At 36.3% G+C, this 26313-nt stretch overlaps 1 protein-coding gene across 2 annotated transcripts in view; it reads right to left on the bottom strand.

Annotated features, from left to right (window-relative positions):
• SPINK5 (serine peptidase inhibitor Kazal type 5) overlaps positions 1-26313 on the bottom strand; it is a 91692-nt gene that overhangs the window by 48618 nt on the left and 16761 nt on the right. For both annotated transcript variants that reach the window (XM_082726015.1, XM_082726014.1), the window contains 5 exons: positions 25294-25366; positions 6400-6527; positions 4306-4369; positions 3270-3397; positions 1519-1585 (listed from right to left, as the gene is read on the bottom strand). In XM_082726015.1, coding sequence (XP_082582141.1) covers positions 1519-1585; positions 3270-3397; positions 4306-4369; positions 6400-6527; positions 25294-25366 — 460 coding nt within the window. The remainder of the gene's footprint in view (positions 1-1518; positions 1586-3269; positions 3398-4305; positions 4370-6399; positions 6528-25293; positions 25367-26313) is intronic.

Consider the following 26313-nt stretch of genomic DNA (forward strand, 5'->3'; position numbering starts at 1 on the left):
CTCAGTTAGTATTAAACAAAGACTGACTCCTCCATATTCCTTCACTGAAACTCTGTTGAACACCCTATTAGGGTGGGAAATTTGTTTGAGTGAATAATATCATGAAGTAGAAGTACCAAAAACTAGACTTGTATCTATCCTTAGGAAAACACATGCCCATCATCCACAAAAATGGTGTATTTATTGTGCCATCTCTCCCAATCAGATGGGGGCCCCCAAATGTGGGGCATCCTGATGGAGTTGGGGCAAGTGGCACAGGTAGTAAAAGAATCTACCCAAGGCGGAACAAAAGAGATAAAAGTATGTTGGATACCCCACAAGGAAGGGGGAAGGGCAGCAAAGGAAAGACTCTTCCATGTGGTAGTGGGTAAGGGCTGTATTTAAAGGGGAAGGAGAGAAGGTATGGGAATATATGGAATTTTCCTTTTTTGGTACCTATATCTGGGTGTAAGTAGCCCATTGGTTAGTTAGGGCTGATATATATTTCAAGCCCGTCACTTGATGGGCCTATTTGGATTCAGCCACGGGATCACTGTGGGACCTTTTGCCTTGATCAAATTTCCATTGTTCAAGCCTCTGGCCTAAAAGATGCCTCTACACTTGTATTAGCACAGAAGAGTACAGGGTGTGGAATCACATTACAACAAGAAAGTAAAATTGAGGTCATTTATCCAAACTCTTAATTTGGAACAAAGAAACTGAGGCCCAGAGAGAAGAGAAGACTTGGTCAGTTTCATACAGCAAGAACCTAACAAAACTATGGATAAAACTAAATTGTTCTGACTTCTCAACAGAAAGTTAGTCATTTAGCAAAGTAACTGCTATCAGTTATAGTGAAAGTAGGGTTTAATAAACTTGGTGATTTAGGAAATCCAAGCTGTATGACCTATAATGTTTACTCAATTACTAAAAGGAATAAATTTTTATACTAAACAATTAAACCACATAATAATTTGAAAAAACTTAACTTTAAGGCCTCTTTAAAAAACACAATATTTGTCTGATATTTTTGTTTAAACAGAAGCAAGACCTATATAAATGTAGGTCTCACTGTAATAACCATAACAAATAACTCCAGTTTGTATCAGTGGGATGATTCATAAAATACACCAATGGATACACTGTTTAAAAGACTTAGAACTATTTTAAAATTATTCCTGCCTAATTTATATTATGTCGTATTAAAAAAATTTATTCAAAGCAAAATTAATCTAAGCCAGGGAGACGGATGGTGGAAATTCAGTGGAATTTAATTTGCATATTTTCTGGCTTATATTCTTTCTTTCCCTTTTTTCTTAAAAATAGCATATTGTGAACTTCGGGTGGGAAAATGAAATTTTAAATCTGAATCTAATGATTAATATACTTGAAATAGTCAACTTGTGGAAGTTGGGAATTAACGGAAACAATTTATTGTAAAAATTAAAGACAATGACATTACTGACCTACCTCAAAGAGTCAATTCTAACTTTATTAATACTTTGGCCACAAGATCAAATTATGTGGTGGGGAATTTACCTTTTCGACACTTCGTCGAATTCTGGTTTCACCTTCTCTCTTGGCATTTTCCTGAGCTTCTTTTAAGCTGTTAAGAAAGAGAACAGTTGGTCAGTTTCTGACTCATATTTTCAGGGTCCAGTTCTGTGCTAGGCACTTTCATATCCTTGGTCATATCTTGTTAAACAGATCCACTTACAAGAGACAAGCTTTTCCCTGTCTCCAGAAAATTGCCAAAGATAAGGAAGGGTGTGAAACTGACTCACTGACAGTCAATTAAAGGCTTTGTTCTGTAAAAGCAGGTGGGTGTGACTCCTTGATTGACAAAAGGAGATAGTTGGGGAAAATACCCTTTAACTGGCAGAACCAAGAGCTTTTTAACACAATGCTGTGACAAGGGTGAGACCAAACTGAGCATTTGAAGTACTGCAGTCCACACCCTTATGTAAACCTTTTCTATACCTTGTAAAGTATTTGTTTGCCTTCATGTAAAATCACCACAGTTAAAAAAAAGTGACATTGAGCTTCTGAGTCCTCTTGTATCTGTTACCTAATTACAATGCCATCCAGAGACAGGCAGTATTATTAGTTCCACAGAGGAAGAAACCAGGAGTTAGGGAGGTCAAATTTTCTTTTTTAGCTAGTGCATGAAAACAGAAAGTCACAGAATTGGGGTGGGTTGGAAAACTAAATACACATGTCTCCTAGATAAGAATGTAGAAATTAAAAAAAAAAAAATGTAGAAATTAGGCTTATTTCCTGTCTGGAAACCAGATAATCACTGTTTTGTAAACCTGATAGGACGTGCCCTTGAATTCTCTGGCAGCACACTGTAATTTTCATAGGCAGGTGTGAAATTTATTAATCTGTTAGATCTTTCTCTGTCCTGATTTTAAAGATCCATGGATGTAAATGGAGCACTTAAAAGCCTGCTGACATATAGAAAGTCTATATCTTGTTTAACCATCAGAATATTAAAGACTCATTGGATCTTTACTTCTCAGCCTTAGTACTCACAGTTGTTAGGCACTCAGAGAAAGTTAACCCTATCCTTTCCTTTACTAAAGTTCCACCTTCTACAGTGATAAGAAGGCAGCCCCATGACTGTTATTATCTTAAATTAGACTGTCACTTCTTCTTTTTTTTTTTTTAATTTTATTTATTTATTTATTTATTTGACAGAGAGAGAGAACACAAGTAGACAGAGAGGCAGGCAGAGAGAAGGGAGAAGCAGGCCCCCTGCCGAGCAGAGATCCCGATGTGGGGCTCGATCCCAGGACCCTGAGATCATGACCTGAGCTGAAGGCAGAGGCTCAACCCACTGAGCCACCCAGGCGCCCCCAGACTGTCACTTCTAGTAAGAGTCTCTGTACATATTCAAATGAAGCAATGCCTGTCAAAGGACTGACCTAGTTTATTCCAGGAAAGTGTTTCCTAAATTATAAAATATTGTGCCTTATAAAATACTGTGCATTGTCCTATCACTATAATTAAGCAAAGGAAGAGTCTTGAATTTAAGAACTAACATAATTACCTTACCCATGCCTTTTAAGAAACTCTAGCAGATGATATGAATTAAAAAGAAAAGAAGCCATTCAGAGAGCAAGGATTATTTCACCTTACAAAGACAAAGAATTATATGCTTCATGAAAAGGACTGTATCTCTCTGAAAAAGAGTGAGAAAAAAAGTGATTCTGGAGTGACTGTCAGGAAGGCAACCAAGTGTGTCCTCTTTAAGTCCACCTACTCAGAGTGGGGATGATGATACTTACAAAAGCTCAGCACACATGGCACACTTATTGCCATGTGTTTTGCCATCAGGGCCAAGGACTGGATCATTTTCCCTCGTGCATCCAAGTCTTCCGTCCTTCACATAAGGCCGAAAAGCACTACATACATCCTGAAGAACAGGGAAGAAAACTTAACATTCACCATCCTGATTGTAATGCCTTCCACGGTTTTCAGAAATCGTATAGTACTCAGGGTTTTTCTGCCCAATGTATCCTAGCCACCTAGAGCAATGCTTAGAAGTAGCTTAGTAAGTGTTGCATAATTCATGAGGTTACATATGGTGCTCATTTACTTATTCATTTATTAGTGAACACAGATACCCTAGTAAGTGCTAGAATTAAGGTGGAACACAGTCCTTGCACTCAACTTGCTCACAATCTCCTGGATGACACAAAGAGACATTTAAAATATGATGCACTAACTGTCCTAGTAGGTGCTCTAGGAGCATAGAAAGGGCACCAAATCTTGACTTAGGAAATACATTCAGCTAGAAAAAGTCAAGTGTGACATGTCTGAGATACTCATTTCTTTCTTCTGTCATCACAAGTGCACAGAATGTTAGCAAAGAGAAAAGCTATTTAATCAAAATCTCATTTTTTGATATGGCAACACAGGTACAGTGTGGTAAGTAATTTGTCCAAGGTCTCCTGACAGCAAGTAACAGTGCTACGGTTTCAGTTCAGATTGACCGATTCATAATGCCCTTTCTACTACAAGTGTAGTTTCCTTTTGAGGGATGGATGGATGGATGGATGGACGGAGTGATTGGTTTTTGTTTTGTTTTGTTTTGTTTTTTCATAGAAAGCAGAAATAGAGCTGAACATTCTAACTACCAGCGTCACCTGCTCCAGTTGTAGGAATCAACTGCTTTTCATCTAAACAGGCAGTGCTGATCTTATGTAAAGCAAGAATTGCTCTCTTCCTAACACCCCACACCAAAGAAAGAAGAGGAGAGCATCTTCTTTCTCTCTAAAGTCAGCCTCCCAAGATTTCCCACCATTTGACACTTGTCCTCACCTGCTCTGGTTTACTGGTCTCACATTCCCCTTCACTTTTTATGCCAACTTGGGACCTGGTTTTACTGAAAGTGAAAGTCAGGAGACACAGAAGTTTAGTATCACAGAACTTCTTACCATTCAAAAATAACTTATTGTCACTGTATTATGATTCTCCTTTGTACTTGAAAACCGATGTCACATTGCATTCTTTTCCTCACTTGTTCTTTCTAATGAGAGCTTATGTTTACAGCTTGGAGTTGAAGAAACAGAATTATGTTGGAGGGCTAATAAGAGTCAGATCTACAAATATTATTTCTAGAATTTTCTTTCCTATGTCTAAAGAGAATCCATATCAGAAGAGAAGGAAAAAGTACACCTTATAACTAGATAGTAGATGTCCCCAAAGAACTATGCTGTTGTTGATGATGTTGTTTTGAATATATGAATTCAAGTTCATAGATCTAACATCCTACTAAATTATTCTTTGTTTGGCTTATGTTGACTCACACTTTGGTTGTCATGGAAAGTACCTAAAGAATTAGGTTGATTCAGTCTAATAGAGCTTTAATGCTATCTGAAAACAGAACCATAAATATAAAATATACTTCCTACTTTTTAAAAAGGTAAGGCAGCTTAAAACCACAGCCTGTGTATAACAATGAAAAACAATATAAGGAGAAAAATGAAGCTATTAGAAGTGATAAGAAAAAAGTTATATCAAAAGATAACCTCTGAGGGAAACAAACAAACAAAAAAATCGAATTCCAATGTTATTGCAGAGTCTCCTAGTAAACAAAGCTAAGGAAGAAACCCAATGAGCAGTTTGACTCTCACTATATAATGCAGGAAGCATACCAGGATGAGATTTAAACATTCTATCACAGGACCCTCCATATAAAACACAATAGTAGTTAAATGTACAGTGTGCTCATAATAGTATTACAAAACACATATCTAATAAAACCTGTCTGTTCTCTGTATGTATGTCTGTATTTTCCATTTATGTTGACCACTCATAAGAGGTGAAGACATTAATTTCAGACTGCATCTCTGAAAATGCAAAAATGCAAAGGATCAGAGTGATTTGATTCAGTTGTATTTTGGTAAAGATACTTATGACAAGAAGGGATAACTCTTGCACAATCCTGAAGACTGAATGTTTATCATACCCTTTATTGGCTTCAAAGCACTGGTTGCTTTATATTTGCAAAAACTGAAGAGCAGACAATTCAAGACTGAGACCACAGGCTAGAACCTGTGAAGCTGGGTCCTGTGCCATCTTGCTGACTGAAGACAACTGACAACCAAACTTAGCACTGAGGGTACACAAAGCACGAAATGGGGACAAAATGTTGTACAGCAAGATGCGTTAGCTATGTGACAAAGGTCGAATCAATGGGGAGAAGTTCAATATTAAAAATTCTAATTCTCGGGCGCCTGGGTGGCTCAGTGGGGTAAGCCGCTGCCTTCGGCTCAGGTCATGATCTCGGGGTCCTGGGATCGAGTCCCGCATCGGGCTCTCTGCTTGGCGGGGAGCCTGCTTCCCTCTCTCTCTCTCTCTGCCTGCCTCTCCATCTACTTGTGATTTCTCTCTGTCAAATAAATAAATAAAATTAAAAAAAAAATTAAAAAATAAAAATAAAAAAAAATAAAATAAAATAAAAAATTCTAATTCTCTATCTACTATTATAAGTTACTGAGCACTAAATGAAAAAAATCACTTGATAATTAAATAATTCTCTGTGAATAAAGATATACTCCTAGATAGATAGAAATGGAAATATGTCTGTTACGTGTAAGTATATGTACATATATGTGTGCTTATATGTGCACACACAGGTAGATACACAGATTTAGATCTATCAGATGTCTGTCTACTTCACAGAGATACTGATAACTATCTAATAAACTGCACACAAAGGTGCTTTGTAAAATATAAAGTGTCGCGCTACATATTTTTTCCGTAAGAATAGTAAAAGGAGTGGTGCTAATAATTTATGGCTGGCTAACTCTCACAAAATGAATTGATATTTTTAAAACTGGAAGAAAAAACTGTGTCATGTACTTATATGGAGAGCATACTTTAGGGAGAAAGCCTGCCGCAGATACTCACGCGTTTTCAGCACACAGCGCACATTTGTTGCTGTAGGTTTTCCCATCTGTGCCACAAACGGCTGCGTTGTCAAAGGTACAAATAAAATCCCCATTTCTCTCTTCTTTCCTGAAATCATCACAATTCAACTGCAAGAGACATTATCAAGGAACATCAAAATAGAAGAGATAAAATATTTGTTAGATACATAGATACATAAATAGGTTAACATTTTAAACCCACTACAATATAACTTAACTGAAGAGCAAAACAGATTGCATGGATAACATTATGGATAATAGAACATGTCCCAAGAACAGAGATGTAATTAGATTTCAGGACAAAGAATTGCTGTTTGATCTCAGCCACTTGCCATCTGGTGAGGTAGGCTAAGTCTCCTCTCTGAAACTCTGTATATACTGTTTATCAAATCCTGCCCTCCTTCTCTGCAGAGTGGCAATGAAGTCTAATAGATAATGTATAGGAAATCTCTCTGTAAACTCTAAGCTGCAATAAAGTTTTTATTATTATAGATCAGGGTAGTGATCAGGAGCCAGATTGCTGGGCTCATAATTCAAATTCTGCCACATACTGCTGTGTGATGTGGGAGTTACTTAATCCCCCTGTGCTTTAGTGTCCTTATTTGCAAAATACAATAGTACCAACCTCTCAACATTTTAAACGGTTTTCAGTGTACGAATATGTGCACAGCATTTACAATGGCGCATAGCATGTCAAAACCACCTACTGTTGTTATTTTGAACATTTTCTACACTGACAATCAAGCCAATCATGAAATATGTTTTGGGGATGATGGAAGAAATCCCCAATCTCAGCTCAAATAATATGACACATACTTCGGGACATACCCGTATGGTGAGAAAAACAACTACACTAGGTGGTAACTGGAAACTAGGATCTGATTCTCACCTCCGCCACCCACTCACTCCACCTCTATGAACCTTACTTTTCTTATCTGACAAATGGAAATTCACACCTGTACTACAGATTTGTGCTGAGCATCAAATAAATACCTAGGAAACCTTATTTGGCAATACTACTGTGACATAAGCTAACTAAAGAAAACCTGGACTTAACTTGAATTTAATTTCTATCTAAAAGCAAAGAAGGACATTGGAGAATTTTTCAGTTATTATATTGCATGCAAAATAAACTTTTTATGTTATTGTCATAACACAAATATTTTAAATATAGATATGGAATACTTAGAATATAGACCTGTGACCTAGCAAGTTACACAATAGAAAAAAATAAAAGAATAATGGATACAAATACATAGAGAATTTGTGAACCAAAATGTTACATTGAGGAATACTTCCAAAAGACAATAAAAAAGGAAAAAGAATTTTACTTTATTTATTTATTTATTAAGATTTTATTTATTTATTTGAGAGAGAGAGAGAGCATGAGAGGGGGGAGGGGCGAGCACCAGGAAAAGCAAAGTCCCTGCTGGAGCAGGGAGCCCAATGTGGGACACGATCCTGGGACTTTAGGAACATGGCCTAAGCAGAAGGCAGTCACTTAACCAACTGAGCCACCCAGGTGACCTGGAAAAAGAATTTTAATTAGGGAAAAAAAAAAAAGCTATGGAAATAACCCACTATTCATGTCATCTGTTTGGGAAGAAGTTAAAATAGAGTAAAGATAAATAATGGCTATATGTATTATTGCATTTATTCGGTTGTTCATTTGTTCCTCAAAATTTGCTAGGCTCTGAGTTTCTACCAGACTAAGACACTGCAAAAAAAAAAAAAAAAAAAAAAAAATTGAAATGTATGTTCTAAGGAACTTATATTCTGATGAGAAGTTAAAGACCATAAATATAATTTTAAATTAAAATAAATGCTATTTAAAATAACTGGAACAATAACTAGAATGGTGGTTATTTTAAACAGAGTGTCAAGAAAGATTTCTCTGTAAAGGTAACATTCGAGGTGAAATGGGATAAATGGGGAGAAACCAGCCATTAGAGATCTGAGGGAAGAACATTCCAGGCCTAGAGAACTGCAAGTGCAAAGGATCTGTGATAGGAACTAGACTGTCCTGTTTAAGGGGCACAAAGAAATGTGTCTGAAATATAAGGAAAAAGCAGGAGAGCTGCTAGTTTTCTCTCTAAGGTCATTTCTGAAGAAACCACTGAAGCATGGGTGGCCTGGATTGATTTTATTAACTTGGGACAATCACTGCTCTCCCTCTTCAGCAAAAGCAACAGCAGCATACTAGGTCACAGGTGTTGGAAGGGTGATGATAGGGCAGATAAAAAGCCCAGCTGTGAGGTGATGAGAACAGGTGTGGGTATTTATTACTCCACCTCCTCCTCCCCCTCCAAACTCCAAGGGCTGGTAGGTCACAACCTAGAAAGAACACATCTTCCTATTGCTAACAGTTTCTGAGAACTTACAGATGGATTCTCAACCTGGTGGACTGGCAACAGACTGGAGGGGTAACGCTAGTTCCACAACCTTCTGATCTAGGCTTTATCCCTTTTCCTATCCTTACACTCACCAGAGAGGCAGAGACAGAGCATAGCCTTGAACACCATCTCACTCAGTGTAGCAGAAAAAAATAACTAAAGCTATTATGGAATCTTAGAATACCTGTATATGTGAGGAACAAAACATAACATTAGGGGGCGCCTAGGTGGCTCAGTGGGTTAAGCCGCTGCCTTCGGCTCAGGTCATGATCTCAGGGTCCTGGGATCGAGTCCCGAGTCGGGCTCTCTGCTCAGCAGGGAGCCTGCTTCCTCCTCTCTCTCTCTCTGCCTGCCTCTCTGCCTACTTGTGATCTCTCTGTGTCAAATAAATAAATAAAATCTTAAAAAAAACCCCATAACATTAGGTACAAGTACCTAATGAATTAGAAGATTAGAAGATTAGATCAAGAAACTCTCAGAGAAGCAATCATAAAGGAAAATAAATTTAAAATAGAAGAGAAAATCTAAACAACATGGGGAATAGAATTAGAAGTCCCCAAATGAGGCAACCATATATAGGAAAAATATTTGAAGAAATAGGGAACATTTCCAGAATCAATGAAAAATGAAAAACAAAAACAAGAGAAACAGAGAAACAGCCATAGCAACTCAAAGACGGAATCTAGTCAATAACAAATTAGAGAAGCTTAGGGCTTTTTTTTTTTTTTAAAGTTTTTATTTATGTGTTTGACAGAGAGAGAGTCGTAGGTCACAAATAGGCAGAGAGGCAGGCAGAAAAAGAGGGAGGAAGCAGGTTCCTTGCTGAGCAGAGTCCACTGTGGGCCTCGATCCCAGGAACCTGAGATCATGACCTGAGCTGAAAGCAGAGGCTTAACCCACAGAGCCATCCAGGTGCCTGAAGTTTAGGGCTCTTTAACCAAATAAAAGCAAACTAACATATGTTAGGGGAGAAGATACGGATTTAACAATAAACAGTGACATTAGTAATAGTGATGATAAATAATTATAAATATGAGTATTTGGTTAAGGGGAGTCATAGTAAGAGTCAAAATAGATATGCAACCTTTAACTCATCATCAAAGAAAACTGAAAGGAAAAAACTACTTTAAAAATAATTTTTTAAGTCTGATAACTGAAAATATGAAAAATTAGGAGAACCAAGTCCTAGTACAACAGAAATAACAAACTATAAATGAGCTAAGCACACAAATTAAAATACAATTTGTAATTGGATTTAAAAAACAGGATTAGGGGCACCTGGGTGGCTCAGTGGGTTAAGCCTCTGCCTTTGGCTCAGGTCATGGTCTCAGGGTCCTGGGATCGAGCCCCGCATTGTGCTCCCTGCTCAGCAGGGAACCTGCTTCCTCCTCTCTCTCTGCCTGCTTGTGATTTCTCCGTGTCAAATAAATAAAGTACTTTAAAGAAATTTTAAAAAAATGAATAACAGGATTGAGCAGGTATGGATGATAAAAGAAAATTAAAATTAAAGAGCACACAGATACTGAAACAATAAGACAAAAGATATGAGGTAAAAATAAATAAGAAGAGAGCAGATGCAGTAATATTAATACTAAAAATATAGAATTCAGCCCAAAATGCATCGTAAGTGACAAAAGACACTATGTAAAGTAAAAGGGAAAACAGAACATAAGGGTATAATAGTTACTGAGCATTCGTTCACTTAATAATATAGGCTCTACCTCCGTCAGACTGCAACCAAAAATTTTTGATAGAATAAGATAAATCAGTAACTGGATTTATGGATTTTAGAATACACTTCTCAGAAACAGATCAAGGGAAAAAATTAAGATGCTTATGCAATTAGATTTTTTATAGAAAACTATATCCAGGAAACAGCAAATAAACATTTTTTTCCAAGACATAGAAAACATTTATAAAAGTTGAGTATTTACTAGGCCACTCAGAAAGTCTTAGGAAATTCAAAGATTCAATGTCATATGGTCTATGTTCTCTGCCCAAGAAATATTTGGCAAAGAGTGACAAAAGGAAACACTTCAAGCACAAATCTTGAGATAGAGAGGAGAAGGGAGTTGGGGGAAGTTGGAAGGGGAGGTGAACCATGAGAGACTATGGACTCTAAAAAACAATCTGAGGGGTTTGAATTGACGGGTGGGTGGGAGGTTGGGGCACCAGGTGGTGGATATTATAGAGGTCACGATTGCATGGAGCACGGGGTGTGGTGAAAAAATAATGAATACTGTTACGGCGAAAATAAATAAAAAATAAATTAAAAAAAAATCTTGAGATAGATGATCATTAGTATCTTTACATACCCTTGTCATGGAATCTTAAAATTAAAAATTTTAATGCTCAATCCATTACAAAACATGCACCAGAGAAAACATAAAGAAATAAGAACAAGTGACACAGATAACAAAAAGAATAGAGATTAACCAAAAAGCTGATACTTAAATTCCTATGACAGTTGGTAAGAGATAGAGAAGACAGAATTAAAAACACTTGCAATCATCATTTTAAGTAACTATATAAAAATTGACACATATATACAGCAAAAACATATTATCAGTATCTATATGCAAAACTGAAATAGAGACAGCGCTACCAAAAAAGTGTAGAATACCTACAGTGGTTTGATAGGAAAAGTGGAACAGACCAATAGCATTAATCCAGATAAACTGGTCTGAGATACTCCCTCCTCCAAATGCCCAAGTACTAATAGCTTTAAAATCCACTTTCTAAATTGTTAAGAAAAAGTGAAAACTTGTACTGAGTAATAATAATTTAAAAGTTATTCCAAAAATTGAGAAGGTATGTTAACTGAAAAATAATTGTAGACAGCTTTATTGAGGTTTTACTTACATACCGTAAAATGCATGAATTTTGGTAAATTTATGGGGGTGTTTAGCCATCACCTCAGTTTTAGAATACTTCTGTGACCCTAAGAGTTTCCCTGTGCCCATTTACAGTTAATCCCAGTTCCCAGCTCTAGCCTTAGGCAGCCACAGATTTTTCTGGTTAAAATTTACCTTTTCTGGATATTTCTTATAAATAGAATCATAAATATGCAATTGTTTGATTCCAGCTTCTTTCTTAGGTTCATCCATGTCATAACATTATCAGGGGTACTTTCCTTTTATTTCTGAATAAAATTCCACTCTATAAATGTAGCTCATTTTATTTATCTGTCACCAGCAGACCTGCAGACATTTAGATTGTTTCCAGTTTTGGATTATTAAAAAGAATACTGTTACGAATATTCACGTGCATGGCTTCATGTGGACATATGTCTTCACTTCAATGGGGCAGATTCCTTGGACCAAATTTATTAGGTCTTATGGCAAATTTATGTTTCACTTCTTAAGAAGCTGCCAGACTGTCTTCCCATGTAGTTGCACTCTTGAATACTCTTTCCTGCCACCTCTTAAGTGTTCCAGTTTGTCCACAATCTTAACAACATTCTGTATTTTCCATTTTAAGGATTTATAGCCATTCTTGTGGGTGTATAATAGCACCTTACTGAAGTTTTAATGTGCATGTCCCTACATAATAATAATGTAAAACATCTTTTTAAGTGCTCATTAGCCATTACATTTTTAGTGTGATGGCTATTTCTAATTGAGCTGCCTTCTTATAATTGAGTTGTAAAGAGTTCTTTACATATTGTAGATAAAAGTCTTTTACCCTATATATGAGTATTTCTCTCAGTCCATACTTGTTTTTCTATTGTCTCGGTGATTTTATTTGAAGCCCAAATGTTTGTACAGGCATACTTTGGAGACAATGCAGGTTTGGTTCCAGACCACCGCAAAAGCCAAATATCGCAATAAGGCAAGTCAAACGCATTATTTTTTGTTTTCCAGTATATGCAGAAGTTATGTTTATACTATCCTGTAGTCTTTTAGGGGTGCAATAGTGTTATGTCTAAAAAACACAATGTCCACACCTTAATTAAAAGATACTTTTTTTGCTAAGAAATTATCATCATCATCTGAGCTTTCAGTGAGTCTTCCCCTTTTTGCTAGTTGAGGGTCTTGGTTCACAGATCAGGATGGTGGTGGCTGAAGGCTGGCATGGCTGTTGCAATGTCTTAAAATAAGGCAACAATGAAGTGTGTCACACCAATGAACTCTCCCTTTTGTGAATGATTTCTCTGTGGCATGTGACGCCGTTTTGACTGCATTTTACCCACGGCAGAACATCTTTCAAAACTAGGACTCAATCTTATCAAACCCTGCTTTATCGACTAAGTTTACAGAATATTCTAAATCTTTTATTGTCATTTCAACAATCCTCACAGCATCTTCACCAGGAGTAGATTCCAGCTCAAGAAACTATATAAGTGACTCCTTGGGGCACCTGGATGGCTCAGTTGGTTAAGCACCTGATTCTTCATTCTGGCTCAGGTCATGCTCTCAGGCTCATGGGATGGAGCCTCATGTAGGCCTGTGTACTCAGTAAGGAGTTTGCTTGAGATTCTCTCTTTACCACCGCATCTCCCCAGTGCCTCCCCTCAAATAAATGAATAAAAATCGTTTTTTTAAAAGTTTTTTTTTTATTATTTATTTATTTGTCAGAGAGAGAGAGAGAGAGAGCACAGGCAGAGTGGCAGGCAGAGTCAGAGGGAGAGGCAGGCTCCCTGCGGGGCAAGGAGCCCGATGTGGGACTCGATCCCAGGACGCTGGGATCATGACCTGAGCCGAAGGCAGCTGCTTAACCAACTGAGCCACCAAGGCATCCCTAAATGAATAAAAATCTTAAAAAAAAAAAAAAAGGTGACTGCTCATAGGTTCAAGTTTCATGACGAGATTGCGGTAATTCAGCCACACTCAGCCTGCACTTCTGGAGAATACTTGCTATTCCTGCTACATCTGCAGTTGCTCCCGCCACTGAAGTTCTAAATCCCTCAAAGTCATTTGTGAAAGTTGGAATCAACTTCTAAACTCCTGTTAATGTTGAGACTGTATTTTGTCCTCTTCCCATGAATCAAAATGTTCATAATGGCATCTAGAATAGTGAATCCTTTCTAGAGGTTTTCAATTTACTTTGCCCAAAGCCATTAGAGAAATTATCTATGGCAGCTAGAGCCTAACAAAATATATTTCTTAAACAATAAGACTTAAAAGTCAAAATTACTCCTTGATCTATGGGCTGCAGAATGAATGTTGCATTAGCAGTCATGAAAACAACATTAATTTCATTGTTCTTCTCCACTGAAGATCACTGATCACAGATAACCATAAAAATTTATAATAATGAAGTTTTAAAATATTAGGAGAATTACCAAGATGTGACACAGAGACATGAAATGAGCAACTGCTATTGGGAAGATGGTATCAATAGACTTGTTTGATGCAAGATTGTCATAAACCTTCAATTTATAAAAACATCTGAGACACATAATAAAGCAAGTGCAATAAAATGAAGTATGCCTGTAATTTTGATGAAGTCCAACTTACTAATTTTGTATTTATGGAGCATGGTTCTGGTTTCATATTTAAAAACTCTGTCTAACCCAAGTTCATGAATTTCTTCTGTTACGTTTTAGCCCAGAAATGATTTAAGTTACGACTCTTAAATTTGAGACTCTAATCCATTTTGAGTTAATTTTTATGGATGATGTAAGGTAAGAGTCTAAATTTATTTTTATGGATATTAAATTTTCCAAGCATTTGTTTTATCTTGACAAGTCAGTCAAATATCTGACCATAAATGGAAAGAATATAAATTCCATTCCACTGCACTGATCTTTATGCCTGCCCTTAAACCAATAACACACTGTTTTGTTCACTTTCATTTTATAATACATTTTGAAGTCAGTTACTCTTGGGTGTCCCAACATTTCTATATAAATATTAAAATTAATTTATTGATTTCTACCAAAAAAAAAAAAAAAGTCAGCTAGGACTTTGTAGGGGATATGTAGAATTTATAGATTAATTTTGGTAGAATTGCCATCTTGATAATAATTTTTGGATTGTTCATTGCTAGTATACAGAAATACAATGCAGTTTGCATTACTGATTTGTATACTGAAATCTTGCTAAACTCTTTTATTAGTTTCTTGCTAAACTTATTCTCTAGCTTCTTTTTATGGATGCTTAGGATTTTCTATATACAGTATCATGTACCTACAATGAAAAAAAATTACTTTTGTTCCAAGCAGAATATCTTAATTAATTAAGAAATTTTGCCTTGGGGTGCCTGGGTGGCTCAGTCGTTAAGCAGTTAAGCATCTGCCTTCAACTCAGCTCATAATCCCCCGGTCCTGGGATAAGCCCCTCATTGGGCTCCCTGCTCTACAGGAAGCCTGCTTCTCCCTCTCCCACTCCCCTTGCTTGTGTTCCCTCTCTTGCTGTCTCTCTGTGAAATAAATAAATTATAAATAAATAAATAAAATCTGTTAAAAAAAAAAAAGAAAAGAAATTTTGCCTTATTATATTGGCTATATCCACCAGCTCAATGTTGAATAGAAGTGGTGTGTTGAATAAAAGTGGTAAGAGCAATCATCTGCACTTTCTTCTAGTCTTTAAAGTAAAGGTATTCACTCCCTAACCCTTTAAGTAAGTTAAAGCTTTATCATTTATCAGCGGAGGAAGTTTTTATCTATCAGTAGTTTTGTGCATGTGAGTTTGTGTGTTTTCATGTTTGAAAGAGAGACAGAAGAGTGGTTTTTTTTTTTTTTTAATCTTGAATGACTGTTAGATTTTGTTAAATGCCTTTTCTGCCTCTATTGAAATAATGAGGTATTTTTGTCCTTTATCAATATGGTATACTAGATTTTCTGTTGTTAAACCAACCTTTCTTTCCTAGAATAATTTCCTTTGGTTATGGTTTTATCTTTTGTTGTTGTTGTTGTTGTTGTGGATTCTGTTTGCTAATATTTTGTTAAATATTTTTCTATGTACATTTATGAGAAATATTTGTCAGTAGTCTTCTGTAGTTGTGATATCTTCCTTTGGATTTCATATCAAAATAATACTGGCTAAAAAGTGTTACTTCTTCTATTTCCTGAATGAGTCTATACAAGATTAATATTTCTTCTTTCACTATTTGGTGGGGGTCACCAACAAAATCTGAACTTTTCTTTCACTTAATCATGGATTCAACTTGTTTACTTGCTATACATCTATTTTGATTTTTTATTTCTTCTTGGGTCAGTTTTTAGTAATTCATGTATTTCTAGGAATTTGTCTATTTCATGTCAGTTGTCTACTTTTGGGGCACACATTTGTTCATAATATTCTACTATAATCCTTGTAGTTTCTCTAGGGTATATAATGATATTTCATATTTCATTCCTGAATTTGGTAATTTTGTTTTCTTTCACTTTTTTTCTTTTTTGTTAGGGCATTTTGTCTAAAGGTATACCAGCTTTGTTAATCTTCTCAAAGAACCAACATCTGGTCCATTAACTTCCTATTAATTTAAGGTTTTATATTTTATTGATTTCTGCTCTATTCTTTAGTATGTCCCTCCTTCTGCTTGACTGAGGTTTAGTTTGCTCTTCTTTTTCTAAGTTTCTTAATGTAGAAGTTAAGATTATTAATTTGTGACCTTTTTTCTTCTCTGATTTAGGTATTTTTAAAGCTCTATACAATGCTTTAGCTAAGCTCTTAAGTCTTGAATTGAATTTTTATATTTCTTCAGTTCAAATTATATTCTGATTTCTCTCAAGATTGTTTCTTTTATCCATCAGTTATTTAGAAGTATGCTGCTTCTTACTGTCCAAATATTTGGGGAATTCTCCAATTTCTTGCTCTTGCTGGTTTTCTATTCAATTCTGTTTTTCAGAAAACATATTTTGTATGATTTTAATTATTTTAAATTTAATGAGATACATTTTATATCCTAGCATTTAATCTATTTTGTAGACTGTTTCATTGTTCCTTGAAAAGAATGTACCTTCTGTAGTCATTGGGGAAACACTCTGTATATTTCAGTTAGTTCCTAGTGTTCAAGTATTCTATATCATTGATATTTTGTCTAGATCCATCAATTTTTAACAGTAGAGTATTAAAATTTCGAATTATTATTGCTGAATTGTCTATTTTTTCATTTAATTAAAGAATATCTGGTTTTATACATTTTGAACTTCTGTGAGTAGGAGCATATACATTTATAATTGTTATATCTCCTGGTGTGTTAATACTTTTGTATTACAAAATATCCCTGTTTGTCTCCAATAATATTATTTGTCTTAATGTCTATTTTAGGGACACCTGGGTGGCTCAGTTCGTTAAGCGGCTGCCTTCGGCTCAGGTCATGGTCCCAGCGTCCTGGGATCGAGTCCCACATTGGGCTCCTTGCTCGGCAGGGAACCTGCTTCTCCCTCTGCCTCTGCTGCCACTCTGTCTGCCTGTGCTTGCTCTCACTCCTCTCTCTCTCTCTGACAAATAAATAAAATAAAATAAAAATGCCTTTTTTAATGTCAATTTTTTCAGATGGTAATGTAGCAAATCTTGCTCTCTCATGTTATATTTGGCCTGGTATCACTCATCATTTCACACTTCTTCTGTCTTTGGATTTAAGGAATACCTAATGGAGATAATTTATAGCTGTTTTTTTTTTTTAAGATTTTATTTATTTATTTGACAGACAGAGATCACAAGTAGGCAGAGAGGCAGGCAGAGAGAGAGAGAGAGGAGGAAGCAGGCTCCCTGCTGAGCAGAGAGCCCGATGTGGGGCTCGATCCCAGGACCCTGGGATCATGACCTGAGCTGAAGGCAGAGGCTTTAACCCACTGAGCCACCCAGGCGCCCTATAGCTGTTTTTTTTAATCAGACAAAAATCTCCACTTTTTGACTGGAATATTTAAATTATTTAAATTTAGTATAATTATTGATATATTTTTATTTGCTATGTTTCTATTTGTTTTCAATATGATTTTGTGCTTTTTTACTTCTTTAATCCTCCTCTACTGCCTTCTTTTTGGTTAAATATTTCTAGGGTGTCTTTTTAACTATTGTGTTCATTTTATTTATTTATTATATTTGTCATTTTCTTGCTGGTTACTCTAGTAATTGCAGTATGCCTCCTAGTTTATCACAATCTATTAAAGATTAATATTTAATTCTGGTAAAATATAGAAACTTTGCCCCAGTACAGCTTTTTTATTCCCCTTTGTACTATAGTTATCTTAAATATTTTATCCATACAAATGCAAGCTGGTGCAACCACTCTGCAAAACAGCATGGAGGTTCCTCAAAATGTTGAAAATAAAACTACCCTATGGCCCAGCAATTGCACTACTGGGTATTTACCCGAAAGACAGAAATGCAGCGATCCGAAGGGGCATGTGCACCTGAATGTTTATAGCAGCAATGTCTACAATAGCCAAACTATGGAAAGAACCTAGATGTCCATCAACAGATGAATGGATAAAGAAGATGTGGTATATATACACAATGGAATACTATGCAGCCATCAAAAAAAGAAATCTTGCCATTTGTGATGACGTGGATGGAACTAGAGGGTATCATGCTTAGCGAAATAAGTCAACTGGAGAGAGACAACCATCATATGAATTCCCTGATATGAGGAAGTGGAGATGCAATGTGGGGGGAGGTAGGGGGGTAGGAGAAGAATAAATGAAACAAGATGGGATTGGGAGGGATACAAACCATAAGTGACTTATAATCTCACAAAACAAACTGAGGGTTGCTGGGGGGAGGGGGCTTGGGAGAGGGGGATGGGGTTATGGACGTTGGGGAGGGTATGTGCTATGGTGAGTGCTGTGAAGTGTGTAAACCTCGCGATTCACAGACCTGTACCCCTGGGGATAAAAATACATTATACGTTTATTTTAAAAAATAATTAATTAATTTTAAAAATTATCAATACACCCAATAAAACAGCACTGTAATTACTGCTTTGTATGTTGTATCTTTAAAAGGAACTGGGTGAGATGCACCTGGCTGTCCCTGTCAGTAGAGCATGGGACTCTTGATCTTGGTGAATTCAAGCCCCACATTGGATGCGGAGATTACATGAAAAATAAATAAAAGAAACGATGAAAATAAGGGAAATATATTTATAAAGTAGTTCATATTAATATATATATTTATCATTCTGGTGCTTTTCATTTCTTTCTGTAAGTCCAAGTTACCATCCAGGAGTCATTTCCCTTCAGCTAATGCACTACTTTTATTATTACTTGTAAGACAAGTCTGAAGGCAACAAATTTTCCCAGATTTCACTGATTCGGAAATTTCTTTATTTGATTTAATTTTTATAGATTAACTCTCTGGATATAGAATATTGATAAACTTTTTTTTTTTTTAAGAACTTTGAGCACGCCATTCCATTGTCTTTAGGCCTTCATTATTTTAGATGAGTCATCAATTGTAACCAGTATAAAGAACGTGTCATTTTTCTGTTGCCACTTCAAACATTTTCTCTTGATTTCAACATTTTGATCATGATGGCCTAAATTCCAATTGCTTTATATTTATCCTATTTGGGACTTGTTGAAATTCTTGAATGTAATGAGTAATTTTTAAAAAATATAGTGTGATACACTTTAGGCCATTATTTCTTTCTTTCTTTCTTTTTTTAAGATTTTATTTATGTATTTGACAGAGAGAGAGATCACAAGTAGGCAGAGAGTCAGGCAGAGAGAGAGGGGGAAGCAGGCTCCCCACTGAACAGAGAGCCTGATGTGGGGCTCGATCCCAGGACCCAGGATCGTGACCTGAGCTGAAGGCAGAGGCTTTAACCCACTGAGCCACCCAGGCGCCCCAGGCCATTATTTCTTGAAATAATTGTTCTATTTTATCTCTTTTTTATTTTTGATATTTCTATTGCACATGTTTTGGCATGCCTGCTACCTCAGAGACTCTGTTGCTCCATTTTTCATCAATATTTTTCTCTATTTCTATTGTTAACTTTTATTGATCTTTCTACAAGTTTAGTAATTCTTTCTTATGCAACCTCAATGCTGCTTTTGAACCTCTCTACTCAATTTTTTGACTTATGCTTGTCAACTCCAGAATTTCTATTTGAGATATATACCATTGTCTATCTCCATCTCTATCTCCTGAAAATTTCTATTTGTTTATTCATTGTCATTATACTTTCCTTTAATAATCCACCTATAGTTTTCTTTAGTATTTGAACATTTTTAAAATAGCTGCTTCAAGTCTTTGTGAAATCTAACATTCAGGAACACTCAGATAGTTTCCATTGGCTTTTCTTTCCCTGAGTATGGGTCATACATTCCAGTTACTTTGCATATTTCATAATTTTTGTTGAAGATCGGACATTTTGAATAATGATTTCACTGTAAAGATTCTTTTCGCTGTCTTATTGCTTATTTGCATCTTTGGCTGGGCTAACTCTCTGATTTCTTGCTGTTCTATAGTGTACAGCTGTTGATGTGTCTCCCATGGAAATGTTTATGGTTTTTATTTTTTTAAGACTGTCTCTCTAGGTTTTTCTTTATTTATCTCTATAACTTAGTGGTTGGCCAATGATCAGACACAGTTTGGGCTCAAACACCTCAGGCTAATAAGGCTTCCACTGTTTGCAGATAGGCCTGTATGTACCGGGGAGGGCATTCAAATTTCGGGATATAGTTACATCTACCCCAGCATTTGGTTTCCACTGGGATTTTTTTCACTGTGTTTTCTTTTTCTTTCTCTCTTTTTTTTTTTTTCTGGTGCAAAAAAGGTGGTTTCATTAAAGTACAGGAACAGGACCTGTAAGCAGAAAGAGCTGCTTTTTTGTTTTTTGGATAGAGGATTTGCTAACCTCCTTAAATGAAGTGAGTAAACCTAAATGAAATGAGATCTCCAGTAAAATGAAAAATGAAGTGTTTTCATTTTACTTACAAAAATAGTTTCAAATTTCCTAAATGAAATACTATCCAAATTCAACAGTGTATTAAAAATGTGTATGGTTAAGTATGATTTACCTTAAGAAAACATTAATAGTTTAACATAAGCAAATTTATCAAGAAATTTATTATATTAATAGACTGAAAGAGAAAAATTAGAAAATTATTTCAACAGTTGTAGAAAAGACATTTGGTAATGATCAAAACAGATTCAGGAGATTAAGAACAGAAAGGAATTTTCTAAACTTGCTAAAGTTTATTTATAAAACACCTACAGTAAGTATAGTTATGGAGAAACTCTAGATATATTCCTTTTAATATATGATGACAGGGCAAGCTGATGTTCATTATCATCACTACTGTTTAACTAAGGAATTCTAGATCCTAGACAATCATATAAGAAAAGAAAAAGAAATAAAGGAATGATAAAATGGAAAAGGGAGTTATAAAACACCTATTATCTCCTATTATGCAGATAATGTGATCAACTACCAAGAAAAAAATGACAGACTCAAAAAACTATCAGAATTAACACAAGATATCATAAAGCTGTTCGATATAAGATTAACCTGTAGAAATCAACAGAACAATAACCAGATAGAAATACCATAAACAATAAAATACCAAACAAAATATCAGTAAAATGACAAATTACCTAGGTATTAGCAAAAATTATAAAAATCTGTTGAGAATACTTAATAGATTTCATAAAGCAGACAGAAATGATTATGAATTAATGATAAGGTATTCTGTGCTCTTGAGTTGGATAGGCTCATATTACAAAAAGTCAATTTAACTCAAATTATTACATTCTTGGTATCCCTGATCACTTTGTTCCCAAACTCATGTTGGATTTTACATAAACTCAATAAACTTTTTATTTCTAGTATATGGAAAAAAGTGTGTCTATGCATAAAGTAAGTGAACTTGGAAAAAGATGAATTAAGAAAAGGGACCTGCCTTATTAGTTACTGAAGCAACGAGCTCATCTGAACAGAATAGGGAACTCAGAAACACACAGATACACGCATATGGACTTGATATCCTACATAGTTGGCAATCTACATCAATGAGAAACATTGATGAGTGAATCAATCAGTTTAAAAAGTAAAAGACACAAAAAGATGGAAGACCATTCCGTGCTCTTGGATCGGAAGAATAAACATTGTTAAAATGTCTATACTGCCTAGAGCAGTCTATACTGCCTAGAGCAATCTATACTTTTAATGATATTCCAATCAAAATTCCACCAGCATTCTTCAAAGAGCTGGAGCAAATAATCCTAAAATCTGTATGGAATCAGAAGAGACCCCGAATCGCTAAGGAAATGCTGAAAAACAAAAATAAAACGGGGGGCATCACGTTACCTGATTTCAAGCTTTACTACAAAGCTGTGATCACCAAGACAGCATGGTACTGGCATAAAATCAGACACATAGACCAGTGGAACAGAGTAGACAGCCCAGAGATGGACCCTCAACTCTATGGTCAAATAATCTTCAACAAAACAGGAAAAAATATATGGTGGAAAAAAAACAGTCTCTTCAATAAATGGTGCCGGGAAAACTGGGCAGCTATATGTAGAAGAATGAAACTCGACCATTCTCTTACACTGTACACAAAGATAAACTCAAAATGGATAAAAGACCTCAACGTGAGACAGGAATCCATCAGAATCCTAGAGGAGAACATAGGCAGTAATCTCTTCGATAACAGCCACAGCAACTTCTTTCAAGTTATGTCTCCAAAGGCAAAGGACACAAAAGCGAAAATGAACTTTTGGGACTTCATCAAAATCAAAAGCTTCTGCACAGCAAAGGAAACAGTCAACAAAACAAAGAGGCAACCCACAGAATGGGAGAAGATATTGACAAATGACAGTACAGACAAAAGGTTGATATCCAGGATCTATAATGAACTCCTCAAACTCAACACACACAAAACAGACAATCATATCAAAAAATGGGCAGAAGATATGAACAGACACTTCTCCAATGAAGACATACAAATGGCTATCAGACACATGAAAAAATGTTCATCATCACTAGCCATCAGGGAGATTTAAATTAAAACCACATTGAGATATCACCTTACACCAGTTAGAATGGCCAAAATTAGCAAGACAGTAAACAATATGTTTTGGAGGTGATGTGGAGAAAGGGGAACCCTCTTACACTGTTGGTGGGAATGCAAGTTTGTGCAGCCTCTTTGGAGAACAGTGTGGAGATTCCTCAAGAAATTAAAAATAGAGCTTCCTATGACCCTGCAATTGCACTACTGGGTATTTACCCCAAAGATACAGATGTAGTGAAAAGAAGGGCCATCTGTACCCCAATGTTCATAGCAGCAATGGCCACAGTCACCAAACTGTGGAAAGAACCAAGATGCCCTTCAATGGACGAATGGATAAAGAAGATATGGTCCATATATACTGTGGTGTATTATGCCTCCATCAGAAAGGATGAATACCCAACTTTTGTAGCAACATGGACGGGACTGGAAGAGATTATGCTGAGTGAAATAAGTCAAGCAAAGAGAGTCAATTATCATATGGTTTCACTTATTTGTGGAGCATAAGGAATAACACAGAGGACATGGGGAGATAGAGAGGAGAAGGGAGTTGGGGGAAATTGGAAGGGGAGGTGAACCATGAGAGACTATGGACTCTGAAAAACAATCTGAGGGTTTTGAAGGGGCAGGGGGTGGGAGGTCGGGGTACCAGGTGGTGGGTATTATAGAGGGCACAGATTGCATAGAGCACTGGGTGTGGTGCAAAAATAATGAATACTGTTATGCTGAAAATAAAAAATAAATTTAAATAAATTTTTAAAAAAGAGAGGAAAGGAGCTGTTAAAAAAAAAAAAAGTAAAAGTCTCTAAATGGACCAAACACATTAAAGATTATGAGGAATTGGACTATAGATGATAGAAATGAAAATGGTGAAAAGAGGTCATATTTGGGATAGACTTTGGAGACAATACCAATGAGAGTTGTAGATGGATTGGATATTGGTGCCAGAAAGTGAAAAGATGACATACTAGTGAAGAAGAAATTGATGTTGCAAGTGAGAAAGACTGTCTGTAGGAGAAAAAAAATCCCCCCCCCAAGATTTTATTTATTTATTTGACAGAGAGAGATCACAAGTAGGCAGAGAGGCAGGCAGAGAAAGAGGAGGAAGCATGCTCCCCACTGAGCAGAGAGCGTGATGTGAGGCTCGATTTCAGGACCCTGGGATCATGACCTGAGCTGAAGGCAGAGGCTTTAACCCACTGAGGCACCCAGGAGCACCATATAGGAGGAAAATTCTTGAATAGGTAAAGCACCTTATTCTGAAAGTGAACATCAGGTTGATTTTTCATGTGAGGAATCTAAGCAGAGAAAGTAGGTAGATTTTTCTCTCTTATGGGGGAAAGTAACAACAAAACCAATGTAATTACATGAAACCATTCAAAAACAAACAAGTAAAAATCTAAACAGGTAATTTTACCTCAAGGGCCTACAGTCAAATATGGACTACCTTAATTTGTAAGTTAAGTATGTTCCTAGGTAGCAAGGCAAGTAATCATAAGGACTTAAGAGGTTAAAAATTATAACTCAGGCATAAAATAATAATAGAAAAGGATCTTGTCTTAGAATTCCAAAATTTTATTTCTTAAAAATCTTATTTGATTAAAATTCAGTAAATGTACGATTAGAAATATTTCAAAATAGTTTTGTTAGAATTGGTATGTATGTGTATTTCTTTTTTTGTTTGTTTGTTTGTCATTTGCTGTGTTTTCTATCTTAAAACATCACTGAATAGTTTCTCATGAAGGAAAAAGATGGGAGGAGAGGGTGAAGAAGGAGAATAGATCATACTGAATGAGCCTCTCTCTAAATGTGACAACTAAAGGCAGAACTGGAACTTTCCAGGAAACTTTTCTGATCTCCAGGGATGTTTTTAGAGCACAGAAGCTGCTCGCTTTTGCTCAGATAAAGGATTTGCAGTGATTGACCACTTGAGGGGTGACTGTGTTATTGTTTTAAAAGTGAGACCAGGGGCGCCTGGGTGGCTCAGTGGGTTAAGCCGCTGCCTTCGGCTCAGGTCATGATCTTGGGGTCCTGGGATCGAGTCCCGCATCGGGCTCTCTGCTCGGAAGGGAGCCTGCTTCCTCCTCTCTCTCTGTCTGCCTCTCTGCCTACTTGTGATCTCTGTCAAATAAATAAATAAAATCTTAAAAAAAAAAAAAAAAAGTGAGACCAGTTAGGTTCAAGCAAAGATTGTGGTTAAGTAGATTTACTGTGAAGGCTAAGATTCTCAGATATTCCTAAGTAACATTGATGGGGAAAATTTTAGCTTGGTTAGACCAGGGGTGTTACAGTAATTTGGGTGCATCTCCCTTGACTGATTGTTTTAATTATGTGTGAGGGACAGAAAGAAGGAACAGCAAGAAGATACTGGAGAAGAAACTACCCAGGAGACCTGGAGTGATACGAATACTTGTCAGAATTCCTAGTGATAACCCCCAGCTTCATCAACAGCTTCCTAAGGAGTTGGCCTCACAACAGGTATGACCTAGTAATTAGGAAATACACAAGTAGCTCTAAATAGAATCGAACACAATCTTGAAAGCAATAATGACAAGTTGACTTCAAATAATCTCACCTTTTCTGGGGCAGTGGTCTGAGAGGCTCTTGTTAAATAGCTGGCCCTTTTCTGGGATTTTGCTTCTTTTTCCCTGGAAGAGAGCAGGGAGTAGCATAGCTTAGAATGCTTTCCCAACTTGGGAGATAATGGCATATATGCCAACCTTAATTTTGATTCTTCTTCTCAGTTCAATCTAGTATATCAGATGTGGAGATAGGTATGTGCAGAAATTAGCTAAGGGACCATAAATCTCTCCTCAGTGTTGAAAAATATCTCAGACTACTTCAGTGCTGAAAATGATTCTACTGATTCTACTTCAGTGCTGAAAAATATCTCAGACATGGTTCTACAGGAGGCAAGAATCTCTACCTTTAACAGCACAACCAACAGACTATGCTCCCCGACCCCTTTCATGCTTACAACATCCAGGTGTTCACCAACTCTAAAAGCCATCTCTGCCATCATTGGAATAGTCTCTTTGAAATACCATATTCGCACTGAACCAAAATCTATCTGCTTCTTTTCGTTCTAAACTGTAAGGTCCCACAGGGCAAATTCAGAAATTTAAGAGCTTTTATGCCTTGTATATCTCCTTTTCAGTTTAAGTAACCAAGTTTATTCCAACATAATTTAAATAGGTGACAGAAACAATAACTGAGTAAGTGACTTCAAAGAGATAAATAGCCTGCCTTGTATATCTCAAGGTATTTTATTTTTGTTTCAAATTATTTTTCAAAATGTACTATATTTCATAGTTTCATTAAAGAGAAGGAAATCAAGCTAAGGAGCATTGCATAGATGTCAGTAAACCCCCAGGAAACTGACCCTTCCTGAGCTGCTGGGAGGCGGAATCTAAAATCAGTTCTTTAGACTATGTTTTTCTAGCATAATCCGAAATGTTTAAAAACACTGGCAACTCACAGGATTAGGGTTTGTCCCGCTTAAGTTTTTCTACTGGCTGGCTGCCATAAGGAGAATTCGGCATCACTCCCAGGGGTCTTTCCTCAGTCCCAAGCGTACAACAGAGTCAGGGCTTAA

This window comes from Mustela nivalis (assembly GCF_964662115.1).
Source record: "Mustela nivalis genome assembly, chromosome: 3".
Taxonomy (NCBI): Eukaryota; Metazoa; Chordata; class Mammalia; order Carnivora; family Mustelidae; genus Mustela; species Mustela nivalis.